This window comes from Mycteria americana, chromosome 7, assembly GCF_035582795.1.
Source record: "Mycteria americana isolate JAX WOST 10 ecotype Jacksonville Zoo and Gardens chromosome 7, USCA_MyAme_1.0, whole genome shotgun sequence".
In the NCBI taxonomy this organism is placed as follows: Eukaryota; Metazoa; Chordata; class Aves; order Ciconiiformes; family Ciconiidae; genus Mycteria; species Mycteria americana.
This window is the reverse complement of record NC_134371.1, coordinates 60267429-60280958: the sequence shown is the minus strand read 5'-3', so window position 1 is coordinate 60280958 and position 13530 is coordinate 60267429. Positions and strand designations below refer to the sequence as shown.

The window sequence follows — 13530 nt, the reverse complement described above, 5'->3', positions numbered from 1 at the left end:
CCCGGTGCTGGCTGTGACAGCTCTGCCTTCCTTTGGCGAGTACGTCTGAGGACAGGGCTTGGTGAGCGTGGCTGTGGTGTAACGCACCTCTGTCCTGACCTCTCGGTCTTGGAAATGAGACAGCATGCTGGAAGCAGCAATTCGTTCCCATTCCCACCATTCCTGACGAGAGGACAGTGCGGAATGCCAGCCGAGCCATCTGTTTTCTCACTGGCTGTAGCGCGTCAACATGCTTTAACGGGAGTTTGAACGAACTTTGTAATGATGGCATTGTCTCAACAGAAGTTCAGCCTACGGTGCTGACCTTGTCTTTCCTGCTCCAAGAGTGTTAAACTAGAGATTAAAACAGCCCCCACTGAAGTCGTTCCCTTTCCCGTTCAAAGCCAAGGGACTGCACTGTTAGTTCATGGTATGTTTGAGTGGGCACTAATTGCTAATTAATTTATTACAATGACATGAGAGTCTTTTCCAGCATCTATCATGCTTGTGGGCCTTTGTGGATTAAGAATCCGGGGTGAGATAAGCTGTTTGCTGTTTCAGAGGAAGGCAGCAGCTCCCTTCAAGCCATGTCAGAATTTCTCTCTCATGCAGCCTCTTCCATCAGCAAGAATATTTGCTTCCTTTCAGGAAAGGTGCTCCTTTGCTGTGCTGAAAAATAAAACCTTTCTCAGTCCCTGAATCTCCCCTGGATCAGGCACAAGCTTATTATTATCCGGCAGCACATTTTCTGCTGAATCAGTCAGAAAATAGTTAATGTTTTTGAACATTCCAGTGAGATGAATGAGGCAATTCATACCTCTGAGCTATTGTTGTAGGGTTTTGTTCTGTGTTTCCTATTGTAAAATGTCTGGAAACACAGGAAGATGACAGTTGTATTGGTTAATATTTTAAAGACTTTCTTCAAATGCTGGAGGACTAGAAACGATTTGAAAACAAAAGCCAGACTACTTGCACACAGCTCAGGACAAGGGTGTGGTGTTATATTAAGTTACACAAATCATATAATCCTGGACAGCAACTTCTGAGCGAGTGAAACATTAATTTACTTGACCCAAACAACAAAAAACCACCCTTCCCTAAAGCAGCTTTTCCTTTCGTAGCATAGTGCTGAGTAATTTCAAGATGCCTGGCTTTTTTTTTCCTAAAGCATCTACTGCAGCTTGGAGTCACAAATACACGGAAAGCTAGGTCTGGCTTTGTTAACCCTGAGCAATGGGGACTGAACGCGAGCGCTGGCTCGATCGCCTGTTCAGGCGCTGACACGTGCGGAGGGGCAGCACGGTTTGAGGCTTTACCGCTGGGTTTTCTTTTTTGCTTCTTGTTGTCTCTAGCTATCCTTTGTTATAATTAAAGGAAGATATTTATCGTGCTTGCTCAAAAGGTCTTGGGCCTGCTTGGAGCATCTCTGACCTCTTTATTCTGTATAATCTTGGTGCTCCCTACCCCTGCCTCTTTGCCTCGTGATGGTGTGGAGAGGGGACGAGCTCTGGGCTGCTCGGTGTGGCCGGGAAGCCCACCCGTGGCAGGGAAAGGGGCCCGTCACCCGCCGGCCAGGGTCCCCGTTAGGCTGGGGCTGGGGTTGCCCTGCGAGGGGCAGCCCTGCGGGCAGAGGTGGGTTGACGACGGCCACGGCTCCCACCCCACGGGGGGCAGGCGCGGGTGGGAATGGTCCCGCAGCGGCTCTGGGTGCACAGAAGATGCTCGGCTTCCTAATCTCCCCCGCCCAGCCCCGGCTGTTCTATCTTTAACGCTTCCTGTTGGTTAGAGGAGCCGGCTTGAAAATGGTCGTGTTTCCTGGCGGGAGGCACGGCGGGCTCTCCAGCGCGTCGTGACCGTCCCTGCCCCGCCGCCCCACGCACGCTGCCGGCATCGTGCGGGCTCCTGCCTGCCGGGACCCGACCCCAGCCGCGCCCGGGAGGGCAGCGCGGGTGGGGGTGGGGGGGTGTGTGTGGAAACCTCTCCCACGGCCGCGTCCAGAGCGGGAGGCTGAGGGGAAGGAGTGAAAGGAAGAATAACAGCTCCGGCATTTCCCCCTGCGGGAGGGCGTGCAGGTGGCGGGGAGACAATAGCGACCCCGCACCCCAGCCCCGCCGCCCCCCACGGGCCGCACGGCAGGTGCGGCCGCTCCGCATCGCCCGGGCGGCGGACGGGGCCGCGGCTTCTCCCCCGCGCCCCGGGGGCCGCGCACGGCCGGGGGCCGCAGCCTCGCCCCAGCCCCGCAGCAGGGACCGGGGGGCGTCCCGAGAGGTGCTCAGCCCCGGCCCCCTCCTCCCCGCCCCGCTCCGGTAGCGATTTCGTTGATTTTCGGCTGCCCCGGCAGGCCGTTCCCCCGAGCTGGCGAAAACCGCTCCCCGCCGCTGTCTTTAGGACCGCTTTACCTGCGGGTGTCCGAGGGGACAGAGCCAGGACCCTCCCAGCCACCCCGGCCTCTCCCCCTGCCTCTGCCGGGACCCTCTGGCAATTCGGGGAGGGTCTCAGGGCGTCCCGTCGCCTCGCAAGCGCCGCGTAGGGCACCCCGACCCCCGCACTCCCCCGCCTCCCCGGCCCCCGGCAGCCGCTCCGTTTGCACGGCGGCCTCGGCAAAGGCCAGGGGTGTCCCCGTCCCCCCGGGCCCGGAGCCCGCCGCGACCGGGCTGAGCCCCAGCCCCGACGGGGCGCGCAGCCGGTCCCGGCCCCCGAGCCCCGCTGGCTGCCCCGCACTACTCCGGGGCGGCCAAGGGCCCTTTCTCCCCTTCCCCAGGCCCCTCTCCTCCAGGCTCGGCCCTAGCCCCGAGGCCGAGCTCTCCCCTCCGCTCCCATCCCAAACTTCCCAAGGGCGAGGGGTGCCGGCTCGGTACCCGCGCCGCTCGCCGGCCCCCAGCATCCCCCGGCCCGGCAGGGATGCTCGGCCTCCTCCCGCCCCAGCACGGGAGATCAGACAGGGAGCTCGGCCCGGTTTAGCCCTTCAGCGAAAACACACGCTGGGGAGAGGAAGGCTGGGGATGGGGCCGCTTCTCTCCAAAACATCTCCTCTCGATGTGCTTTATTTGCCTCCTCTTGTCCCAAAGCAGCTCACACCCCTTCCCTCTCTCTCAGCATCTCCAACAATTTATTTTGTCTCATTAAATTTAATTAAGAACGGAGTAGGTGTTCCATATTTAATAAAAAAAAAAAAGGCAAAAAAAAAAAAGCAGGGGCATAATAACCTCCAAGAGGACTAAAATAAAGAATCGCTATTCAGATGCGGGCAGCCACAGTGCAATTTTTTATTACTCTTTTTTTTTTTTTTTTTTTTGCAGTGTCTTTTTAAGAGCATCTAAGCACACACACATAAAAAGCTAGAAGGCATGCATTCCGGAGTTATTCCTATGCATATCCCTGCAATAATTTTCCGCTTTCCTTCGATAAAATTGCCAAATAATAATGAATCATTTCATAAATAATGGGTTTAGAAGCTTATCAGGGCAGGCGGGCCACTGCTGGGGTTTTATCTCTCTCGGCCACATTGCAGTAGTGTTCCGCTCTCCATACTAAATAGGAAACTGGACGTGATGTGGAATTAGAGCCTCCCCAGCTGAAGCCACCCAACACTTACTACAAATATAGCCGCGATGCGTAGGCCACAAAATGGCTCCACTCACTTTTCCCAATGAAAAGCAAATGGTGAGTAGAGAGGAATCCGGCCCTGCAGCGGGCCGGGGCGGTGGGTGCGGCGGGCTGGGGTTTTGGGGGGCAGCGAGGGGTGCTCGGGGGGCTTCTGGCCCATGTAAGAGACAGGCGGGGGGGGAAACCCCAAGTCTTTTCCGCGGTTGGGTTTTAATCTTTTTTTCTTTGATGCGGGGTGGGTGAGGAGAAGACGACGCTTTCCCTTTTGAAAATGTGGGGTGCGCTCCCCGCCCGGGACCCCCGGGCTGCGGCAGCGAAGAGGCGGGTGGGACCCGGGAGCGGGGGGCGAAGCGCCCGCCCGGCCCGGCTTCCCCCAGCCTCTCCCGGAGCGGGGGGGGGACCCGGCCCGGCCGACGGCCGGGGCCCGTTCGCTTGTTCCCGGGGGGGACCTTCCCCCAAATACGGCTCCCCCCCGCCCCTCCGCTTTGGGGTAATTTCCCTACAAAAGGCCCGCGGGAGAGGTGCGTTTCTGGGCTGGAAATTTCCTGCCGATCCGTGGCTGGAAACAAAAGGATTTTACGGAGCAGAAACCTGCGGGCGGGGAATTAATTGCCCCCCCTCCCCATTTTTCTAAACGAAATCACCCCCAGATGAAGGCAAAATGCTGCGGGTGTTTTTGCGGTTTTGTGTATTTCGTTTTTAACGAAAGCGGGAGGAGACGCCATCGGGATTATTTCGTTTTTGACGAAGGGGAAAAGCTTATTTTTCGTGATTTTGCTGGCGGGGGGGTTGAGCCGTCCTCGCCTTCCTGTTGATCCGCGGCGGGGAGCGGGCTTACCCCGCCGGCGGCCCGGCCCCGGCCGTCGCGGCACCGCGGGCGGGAGCGCTGCCGGTAACCGGCTCCTTTAGGGATTAAATTCGCTCCTTTAAGAATTAAATTTTCCAGCCGGGCGTGGGAGAAACGCCGCCGCTCTCTGCGAGCCCACCGGGAGAAAAACAACTCCGTCTCCGGCCCCGTCTGGGATTTCCTCCCGGGGAGACCGGGCTTGCAGTGTGTCCAAAACCCGCCCAGTTCGCCCCAAATACAGGGCTTGTTTTTTGTCCTTTTTTTTTTTCCCCACTCCTTTTTTCTCTGTTTGTTTTTTCCACGCCAGGCCGTGGCCGCCGCGCGTTGTGGCCCCGTGTGCGAGGCGGCGGCTCCCGGCTGCGCGGCGGGGACGAGCCGCCCGGCGGCTGGCGGGGGGGGACCCGGGGGTGGCCGGCTGTCCCCTATACCAGGGACCGCCCCAGGGTGCCGTCCCCTCCTTCCCTCTCCCTTGCACCCCTCTCCGCACTGATCTCTGGCAGTCCGGGCCCACGAGATCCACCCTCTCCCTCTTTTTCTCCCCCCCTTCTCTTCCTCCCAGGATTTAGCAGTTTTATCCCGATGCGGGTGTCCTTCCTCTCTGTAAAGTCGTAAGTACCTTGAGGTGGGAGGAGTAAATTCAGCCTGACACTGAGAGCGCTTTTGTTGAAACAGGAGAGACTTGCGGTGTCCCTACTTAAATATGACACATGTGAGTAATCTCTTCCTATACAATATCGGAATAGGCAATTAGATTTTTTTCTTGCTAGAGGGCTGGCGGGGAGGGGGCTGGAAGGAAGGCAGAGAGCTCGTGCTTTAGGTTGGATGGGTTTCTGTTTTGTTTTGCGTTTGTTTTTTTTTTTTTCCCCCAAGAGATGGTGAGATATGGCCAAAAAATGGGGTTTCTCTCGCAATTCAGCCCAGCAGAAACGAAAAAAAAAAAAAAATTACCCAAGGCAAAGAAGCGAGAAGGATGGGCATGAGACCCGGTGCGTGGCACCTCTCTGCTCCGCGAAGCCCCCTATTTATAGGAAAAAAACCCCAACAAAACAACGAACGAGGGCGATGGTGGGAGAAACAGCATGGCGATAGTCGCGATATCGCTCCCTCCCCTCGGTGCGAGGTGCCCTGTCGCGACAGTATTCGTTCTATGGGAGAAGGGGGACAATGACCGTGTGCGGCCGCGGCTGCAGGGCTGCTCCGCGCCGAGCCCCTTCCTCCTTCCTGCGGTAGCGAGTGCCCGGGGGGGCTGGCTCCGTTAGGGGCTGCTTTAACCCCCTCTCCCCCAAAAAGTGGCTTCGGGTGTATTTCGCTGCTTTAAAAACAATAATCAAAAATAAAAATGGGAGGAGAGGGGGTCGCCCGTGAGGCCGAGGCCGCTGCCGGCAGGCCGGGCCGCGATGGGGGCTGGCTCTGCGGGGGGGCAAACGCCGCCGGGGCCCCCCAAAACGGGGAGAAATCCCCCAAACGGGGGAGGGGGGGCTGAGCCTTCTCCCGCCCGGCCGCAATTTGGCCGCGTAATTTCACGCCCAGCCTCCACGCCGGTGCTGGCCGGGCCCGTCTCGCCGCACGATCCGCCTTGACGGTGTCAGCCCTCCGCGCGTACCGGCGTAAATCACCGGGAGGGGGGGGTCCGGTCCGGCCCGGCCGCCCCCTGCGCGCTGCGTCGTGCGGGGCCGGGGCGCTGCGAGACGTCACAGCGCCACACCGTTCCGCGGGCTCCGTGACGTCACGGCAGGGCCGGGGCGCTCCATGACGTCACAGAGCCGCACGGCTCGGCGGCGGGGCCCCGCGGACCCCCGGCCCATGTGGCAGCGGTGCCGGGGCCCGTCCCGCCGGCAAACTCCGCTTGATTTGGGGTGGTTCGCGCCTCCCCTGCCCTCCCCCCCGTTTCCCCCCATTTCTGGCCGGCGAAGCCCGAGTCCCGAAGCGCCCCCTCCCCCGTCGGGGCGGTGCCGGGGCGGGGTACCCCCCCCACCCCGCCGCCGGGGCCGCCCCTCACCGCTGCCTCTCTCCGCAGGACGATGGACAGGCCGCCCGCCCCGCCGCCCCCCAGTGACCCCCGCGATGCCCGCCCCTCCCGGCGGCACGACTCGGAAGCGGAGACCACGAGCGAGCCGGAGAGCAGCCGCGGGGGCATGGAGGCGCCGGCGGACCCCCAGCTGCTGCTCAACGGGGCGTCCAAGGAGGCGGGCCGGCCCTCCCCCGGGCCCCCCGCCGCCCCCGTGCCCGTCATCGAGCTGGTGCGCCGGGGGGGCTCCCTGGACATAAAAAGCCGGGAGGCGGCGGGGGAGGCGATGCAGAGAGCGCCGGGCGCCGAGCCGTGCCGCGCCGCCGAGGCCGCCTGCGAGGCCCGCATGGTGCAGCTGAGCCCCCCCGCGCTCCCGCTGCAGCCCCCCGGCAGGGCCATGCTCTACAACCTGGGCCAGCCGCTGGCCACCATCAACAGGTCCGTGTCTCCCCCCCACCCGCCCCCGGCGGGGCTCTCTCGGAGCGGGCTCCCCGAGGGGGGCTCCGCTCGGCTGCGGGGCTGGGTGCCGGGGAGGGAGGGAGCGGGGCGGCAGCGGCATCCCTTCCTCCGCGCGGGGCTCGGGGCTTAGTCATCGCGGGTTTGCATGCAACTTAGCAAAGGAAGAAAGGGGGGAAAAAAAACCAACGAACCACGCGAAACGAAAAACTGCCGTTCCTAGGAAAAAAAAGAAAAAAAATTCACGGTAGAAATGCCCTGGGAAGAGCAGATATTAGGCGGTGATGCCGTGCTGGAGTGCAGCGACGGGGTCCGCCAGTAAACGCGGTACTTGTCGAGAGCTGGTTTAGACCCTCGGCGCTCCCCGGGCTCTCTCCGTCCTGCCATGAGTCCCGCAAATAAGCGCAGGGGACAGAAAACGCTCTGCCGGGGGCAGAGCCCAGCCCGCCTGTGCGGGACGGAGCCGCCTGGGCGGCCGGAGCCCCCGCGCCCCGCTGCCCTCTCCTCTGCGGGGCGGACCCGGCCCGGGCGGGCGTCCGTGCCCGCCGGCTGGGGGGCAGAAAGCCGCGGGCTGAGGGGTGGTTTCTGCCCGGGAGCCGCTAGCCCGGGTGGCCCCACGCCGCTCGCATCCCCCTGCCCACGCAGGGCTGGCGTCCCTCGGTGCGTGTCCCCCGGCGGCCGCGTGTCGTGTCGCCGCACGACTCCGCGCTCTGCTTCGTGAGCCCTGAGCTCCCTGCGAGGTCACGCAGCAGCTCGGCTTCCCACCGGCCCCGGGCGCTCTCCTCCCGCCGGTGTGTCCTCACGGCCTCTCCGCCTTTCGTTTGCAGCGGGTTTTTCGGCGAACCGGACTCCTTCTCCATGTACGGCAGCAACCGGGTGAAGAGGAGACCCTCTCCCTACGAGATGGAGATCACCGACGGTGAGAGCATTTCGCCCCTGCGCTGGCTCTTGGGGGGTTCCCCATCTGCTGAAGGGGGCAAGGTGCTGCATGGTGCCACATGCTGGGATTAAAAAAACCCAAATCGGAAGAGGCAAATGTGATGCCAGGGTAGCTCCCCCCGGTAAGGCTCTGTACAGCGGAGCCCAGATCGGTCCCGACTAATGACCGGCAGCATGCTCGGTGGATTTGCTTTCACGCCGCAAAGCAGTTGAGCGTATGGTTAATTACATCCCTGTTCTGCAAATTGCTTAGAGATTAAATCCGAAGGAAGCCACTAAATTTAAGTCTTTGTTGAAGTGCGGAGGCTGGATCAGGGCCATCGCAGTGACATGCTGTGTTTGTAAACCCTTTCAGCCGGGAGACGTTCCTAACGCAGACCCCAGCCTTGGGCAGAAAGATCCCATCCGCCTTTAAACTGCCTAGAAGCAAAGGGCTAAGGTCTGCAGGGTCACAGCGGGACTGTGGCTGGTCCCTTTGCCAGCACCTTGATTCAGTGTATATCCGCACCCTGCTGTGGTCTGCCGTGGAGAAATATCCTGTGTCTGGTCTTGTGGCAGAGCCTGGGAGCAGCTGTGGAGGGTGACAGTCTGGTGTCCAAGCAGAGATCCGGGGTGCGGGGATCCCTGTCGGACTGGCAGGATAATTTCAAAGAAAGGAAGGCAGCGAGAAGGCAGGGCAGGATCCCGCTGCCGGCTCCCAGGCAGCCGGCGTGGGTTGCGGGAGGCTGCGTGCAGGCGGCACCGCTGCCCACGCGAAGGGGTATTCGCAAGAACAGTTTGCGCGTGGAAGGCTGACACGTTTATCTGCGGAGTTAACAGCCAGTACAAATGAGATCCATCAAAATGGGTTTTCTCTTCAGCAATTGTAGATGCTGTATTTCAATCGCCAGACAATTAATTCTCCTTCCTTCTAGCTAGCTGTCCCTTGCCTTCCACCCGGCTGATCTAAAACTAGATCAAATCATAATCCACATCACTCTCAAACAATACGGTACAAAATAATGGGCTCAGGGCATTACCTGTATTCATCAGCCCCTCTCTCCCCACTCTCTGCCCTCCTCCGTCTGCCTGGTCCTTCCGGACCGCAGCCCCGTGGGGCAGGGGTTGTCTCAGCCCCTGGCACAAGAGGGTCTTTTTGTCTGGGTTGCGATTTTGAGGCTTCGCAGCTACGGTGAAAGTCCATCAAATCACGGTGTCTGGCTAAAGCTTTCGACTTGCTGTTAAATTAGATATTAAGGATTACATAGATATTTGGTTGTAACCAAGTTTTTGGATACGTGCTTGCCAGGTAATGCAGGTCTATAAACTGGGCCCAATCCTGCAGGTTCTGGCTCATGTGAATTTCCAAGACTAGGCTCAGAATTTTTTTGGGAAAAATAGGTACCAGATGATGCTGTCTAAACAGGAGCAATTTGTAGGGATGTGCATCCCATGCTGAGGCATCTGTGCTGTCTGCTGGGCTTTGCTTGTCGCTCTGATGGTCACCTCCCAGGTGACATTCACGGCACACCGGGCCATCGTTCCTGCGGGTCCTCAGCCCTCGGGAGGTGCAGAAGGGCAGGGGAGTCTTGCCGGGCCTTGGTGTTTCGTTTCCTCTGTAAGGAAACGAGTGGTGGTTTTTTTGCAACTACTTTATCCATTTTTGGGAAAGTTTGGTGCACTGAATACCTTCTTAAAAAATAGATATAGAGATAAAAATGTAAAAAAGTATCTGCGAGGATATTCTGTAACTTTGGAAGCTCATCTTTTCACTAGTTTTCCACAGATCTCTAATTACAATTAAAAAAGCATCAATTGGAACAAAATCCTGGCAAAAATTCTCAGCCGACTGCTTGAATTAATGATGAGGCAAGTTTCTTTATGGGAAATAAATCTCTTCTATTATAACACAGCTATGGGGCATTTTAAATTTCTCCCTTGCTTGACATATTTTGGCCAAAACCTGATCTCTTTCTAGAAGATATATTTAATTTGGTTGATGCAGGAATCAAAAATCTGAGTGGTGTCAGAATTTGTGTTATATACTGGAGCTTGGTTTTTGAGTGCCCCCGGATGAAGACGAACAGGTCTTTTTTTCTGATTTCAAAATTTTAGGAATAGATGCCTCTTAGAAGGCAACTTTCAGTGAATAGAGAGGCGTGTTTGAAACCTGCGAAGACTGGAAGTCTCTTGAGATTTTTGGGGAAATAAATAGCATCCGAGTTTTTTTTTTCTCATACCCTTATGGGAGTAAAATGGTTTTAAGCTCCATCTCCTTCTAGATTCAAGGCTGGTTGCTTTGTCTGGAAAGAGCATTTAAGTGCTGAAACCGTTGCATTATTGTAGCAGGTTGCAGCACATTTTCCGCTGCCCTGCTAAAGAGTGTGGAGCAGCCCGGTGGTGCTGAGGTCCCCTTAGTCCCCCCCGCCTTCCCCACGACCCCATGGCACAGTGGGCTGTGCACATCAGGGACAAGAAACCTTCCCTTTCCATGAGCTCTTGCACGTTAGTTCATACAAAGGGCATTTACGTGCTGTTTGGGAGTGGAAAATTGGCTTTATTAAGGCATCAGACTGGGATCTTAGAGGTCGGAGATGAGTTTCTCATTCCGATATCCCCCAGCTTATCCCAGGGGCTCTTTGTGGTTTTGGGGGACTCCCTGCTCCTGAGCACGCTGCGAGGAGAAGTGAGTTGTGTGGCTGCTCACATGCTGGAGAAGCCGGTAGCTTTAATCCGGCTGCTTGGGAGTGTGTCCCCATGCAAACCCTGTGGTGGGGGGTATTTTGTGTGATGTGCTAGACCGAAGGGGCTCAGTTTCCCCCGAAGGGAGGAAAATGTCATGGTGTTTAATCAGCTGGAATGTGGGATTCCTCTTCTCGTGTCGTGCAAGGTGGGACCTGTCAAGGTGCAGCCTGACTAGGATGCCTCAAAAATCACATCTGTTTGGCCTCTCTGCCACAGTCAAAGCAGCCAAGAGTTTTGCTGTATAAGAATAATTATGTTTAAATGTCCCCCGGGATGCTAGTTTCAGTGGGTGATGGCAGAGCTATGGCTTAAACTGCTCACCACAGCCGGGGACTTGCTCCCAGCGGGAGGGAGTAGTTAGGCAAGTGTCTCAGAGTGGGGCTACAGGGGAGAGATGGTGCAAATGGGACTATTCACAGCCTGTCCTTTGGGGTACGACTCACCGATGCGTTATCTGCAAGTCTTTGCTTCATACTTTGTGGTGATTTTCACTGTATGTGATGCTTCCCATCCTATGGGGGTTTCTGCATTGGTCATTCCCCCATAGTTTCATGAGATCGCTGTGTCCTTCCACTGTTGGTGTCTCCTGGAGGTGAGGGTGGAAAGGATGTCATAATAAAAGCGTCTTATGGTAGTGTCTCCTTACATGAACTGGTTTCCATGGACTCAAGGACCTGCAGTCCTGATTTACAGCGTCGCTGCTCCTGTAGCACAGTACTTTTGGGTAGACATGCTTTTGGGTCTTTCCTAGTGTCAAGGTAATGTCTCACTCGTGCCAACAGGATCGTGCCAAAACCCCCTGATGATCTGAAAGGAGAATTGACGCGTTCTGTGCGTCTGTCCTGTGTAACATGCCCCGTCAGGAATATGGCTGTAAAATTACAGGGATTTAACTGGAGTTCACGTGTAACTGAGCCAAATGGACACCTCTAGCAATTTAGAGTCCCTTCTCCAATTGCTGTCAGGTCGGGAGTTTTTGCCATGATGTGCAGAGAGAGCAGGCGGTCCTCAGGTCAGCTGTGAAACTGCTTCATCCTCCACCCGTGATCGCCCTTCCAGCAGGGACACTGCTTGCCCTCTGTGAGGCATGTGGCTACCTGTCCTCATTGCTCTGGGGCGAATCCTGCCACCTCATTTCATACAAACCACCCAGAGGGCTGGTGGCAATCCTGTGGTCTCTATCAGCTCTGGATCCTGCCTACATCAGGGAACATCTCTGGATCTTAGAGTTGTCAAAGCCTCTGCTCAAGCTTATTTCCTCCTGTCCCAATGGTATGTCCTGAAGACACTTTTGGGATAGAAAATAAAACCATCTTGCACCCTAACCTTTTAACAGGACCTTTGTCGCTGAGGTACCCTAAAAATATAGCAGCCTTCTGCACGCGTGTCATGGTTTAAGCCTTCCTCCTTGGAGAGGTAAATTTAAGTGTCTCAGGAGACATCTAAAAAGACGCAATTCCATTTTCCCCTTCCACTGGATTGAACAGAAATTACGGCTACCTCAGCTCATCAGGTTAGCTTCCAGTTAGCTGGAAACTCCTGTTTCACTGCCCTGCTGATGTCACTAAAATAAATCGGTTAATTTGGGAAACGGCGACCTGTTCAGCAAAGTAATAAATGACCTGTTAACGCCCTGCTCCTAATTCTGCATGGTTGCAATTGCAGGTCCTCATACGAAAGTGGTTCGTCGTATTTTTACCAATAGCCGCGAGAGGTGGAGACAGCAGAACGTCAATGGAGCCTTTGCAGAGCTTCGCAAGCTCATCCCCACCCACCCGCCTGACAAAAAACTGAGCAAGAATGAGATTTTGCGCCTGGCTATGAAATACATTAACTTCCTGGCCAAGCTGCTCAATGACCAGGAGGAAGAAGGAAACCAAAGGGGCAAAGTGAACAAAGACTCTGGGATAGTCCAGGAAGACCTCCTGCAGGACATGTTGTCTCCTAACTCTAGCTGTGGAAGTTCTTTAGACGGAGCGGCAAGCCCGGACAGCTTCACAGAAGAGCACGAAACGCTAGATTCAAAGCACACGCGGAGCCTGCACCACGCCATTCTCCCCGTAGAAGGCAACGCGCAGCGGTGATGACCTTCTGCATCGCTCCCGAAGCACCGAGGGGGGAGGCGAGACCCGAGAGTGTGGATGCTGGAACTTGTGCCTGGGGGATTTGTGACTCTGCCTTTCCCCAGCAGCTCGGGCTCCCCATTCTCCCCAGCCCGGGACGGAGCGGCCGGCGCGTTGGCCGAGGACAAGAACCAAACCAGATGGACGTTCAGCGTTTAGGTACGTGATCGTACAAAGAAGAAAAGCATTGAAGTCATCTTCATTGTACATACTGCTCATGATGTGACTGCGGAGGGGAAGGAGATGTGGCCAGCACCTCTCCCGCATTTAGAGGGTTCTCAGACCATTTGACCACCGTCACTTTTTAAACAGTTGCCCGCCTGAGACATGAAACTCCTCTTTCACTGCCGGTGGAGGCCACCGAAGCTTTCCAGCTACACGTGGCGCTGGAGACTGCTGAAACCTGCCAGCGCTGCAGCATTCCTCCAGCCTGTGGCATATACAGCTGGTCTGAGCAGGAGCTGGGGCCACGTGTTCCTGTTGTCCGAGAGCTTTTGACTGTATCTTTTTAAAGAGGTGAAAAAATACCCTCAGCAAAAGAACTATTAAAAGGATTAAGACTTTTTCTTTTTCTCTCCTTTTTTTTCCCCCCCTCTTTCTTCCTTTCCCTTCTACCTAACTTTGGATCGTTTGGGGTCGTTGTATTTATGACGTGGGATTACTTCTGTTTAACGCTGTCATGCAGTATCCACTGAATGAAAAGGTACATAGGTGTTTTCTGCTGCCCTGACAGTCCCTGATTTTTCTGCTGGTAACACTCAGCGGGTGAGCTCCAAGCCTGTTGTGTTCTCCTAGAGTTTTCCCAGTGGTTTCTGTAGGGCCAGATTTTCTCTCAAGGAAGATGAATT

General features: G+C 56.5%; 1 protein-coding gene across 3 annotated transcripts; it reads left to right on the top strand.

Moving 5' to 3' along the window:
• The first annotated feature begins 3481 nt into the window (after positions 1-3481).
• On the top strand, positions 3482-13259 carry TAL1 (TAL bHLH transcription factor 1, erythroid differentiation factor). 3 transcript variants are annotated; one of them, XM_075508720.1, is made up of 5 exons: positions 3491-3642; positions 4992-5141; positions 6450-6878; positions 7724-7815; positions 12225-13259. In XM_075508720.1, coding segments are annotated over exons 2-5 (942 nt in total). In that variant the 5' UTR covers positions 3491-3642; positions 4992-5139; the 3' UTR covers positions 12644-13259. The 3 variants fall into 3 exon arrangements, with proteins under 3 accessions (XP_075364834.1, XP_075364835.1, XP_075364833.1); XM_075508719.1 differs by lacking the exon at positions 4992-5141 and having other exon boundaries at positions 3482-3642; XM_075508718.1 differs by lacking the exons at positions 3491-3642; positions 4992-5141 and adding an exon at positions 5296-5418.
• The last annotated feature ends 271 nt before the right edge of the window (positions 13260-13530 follow it).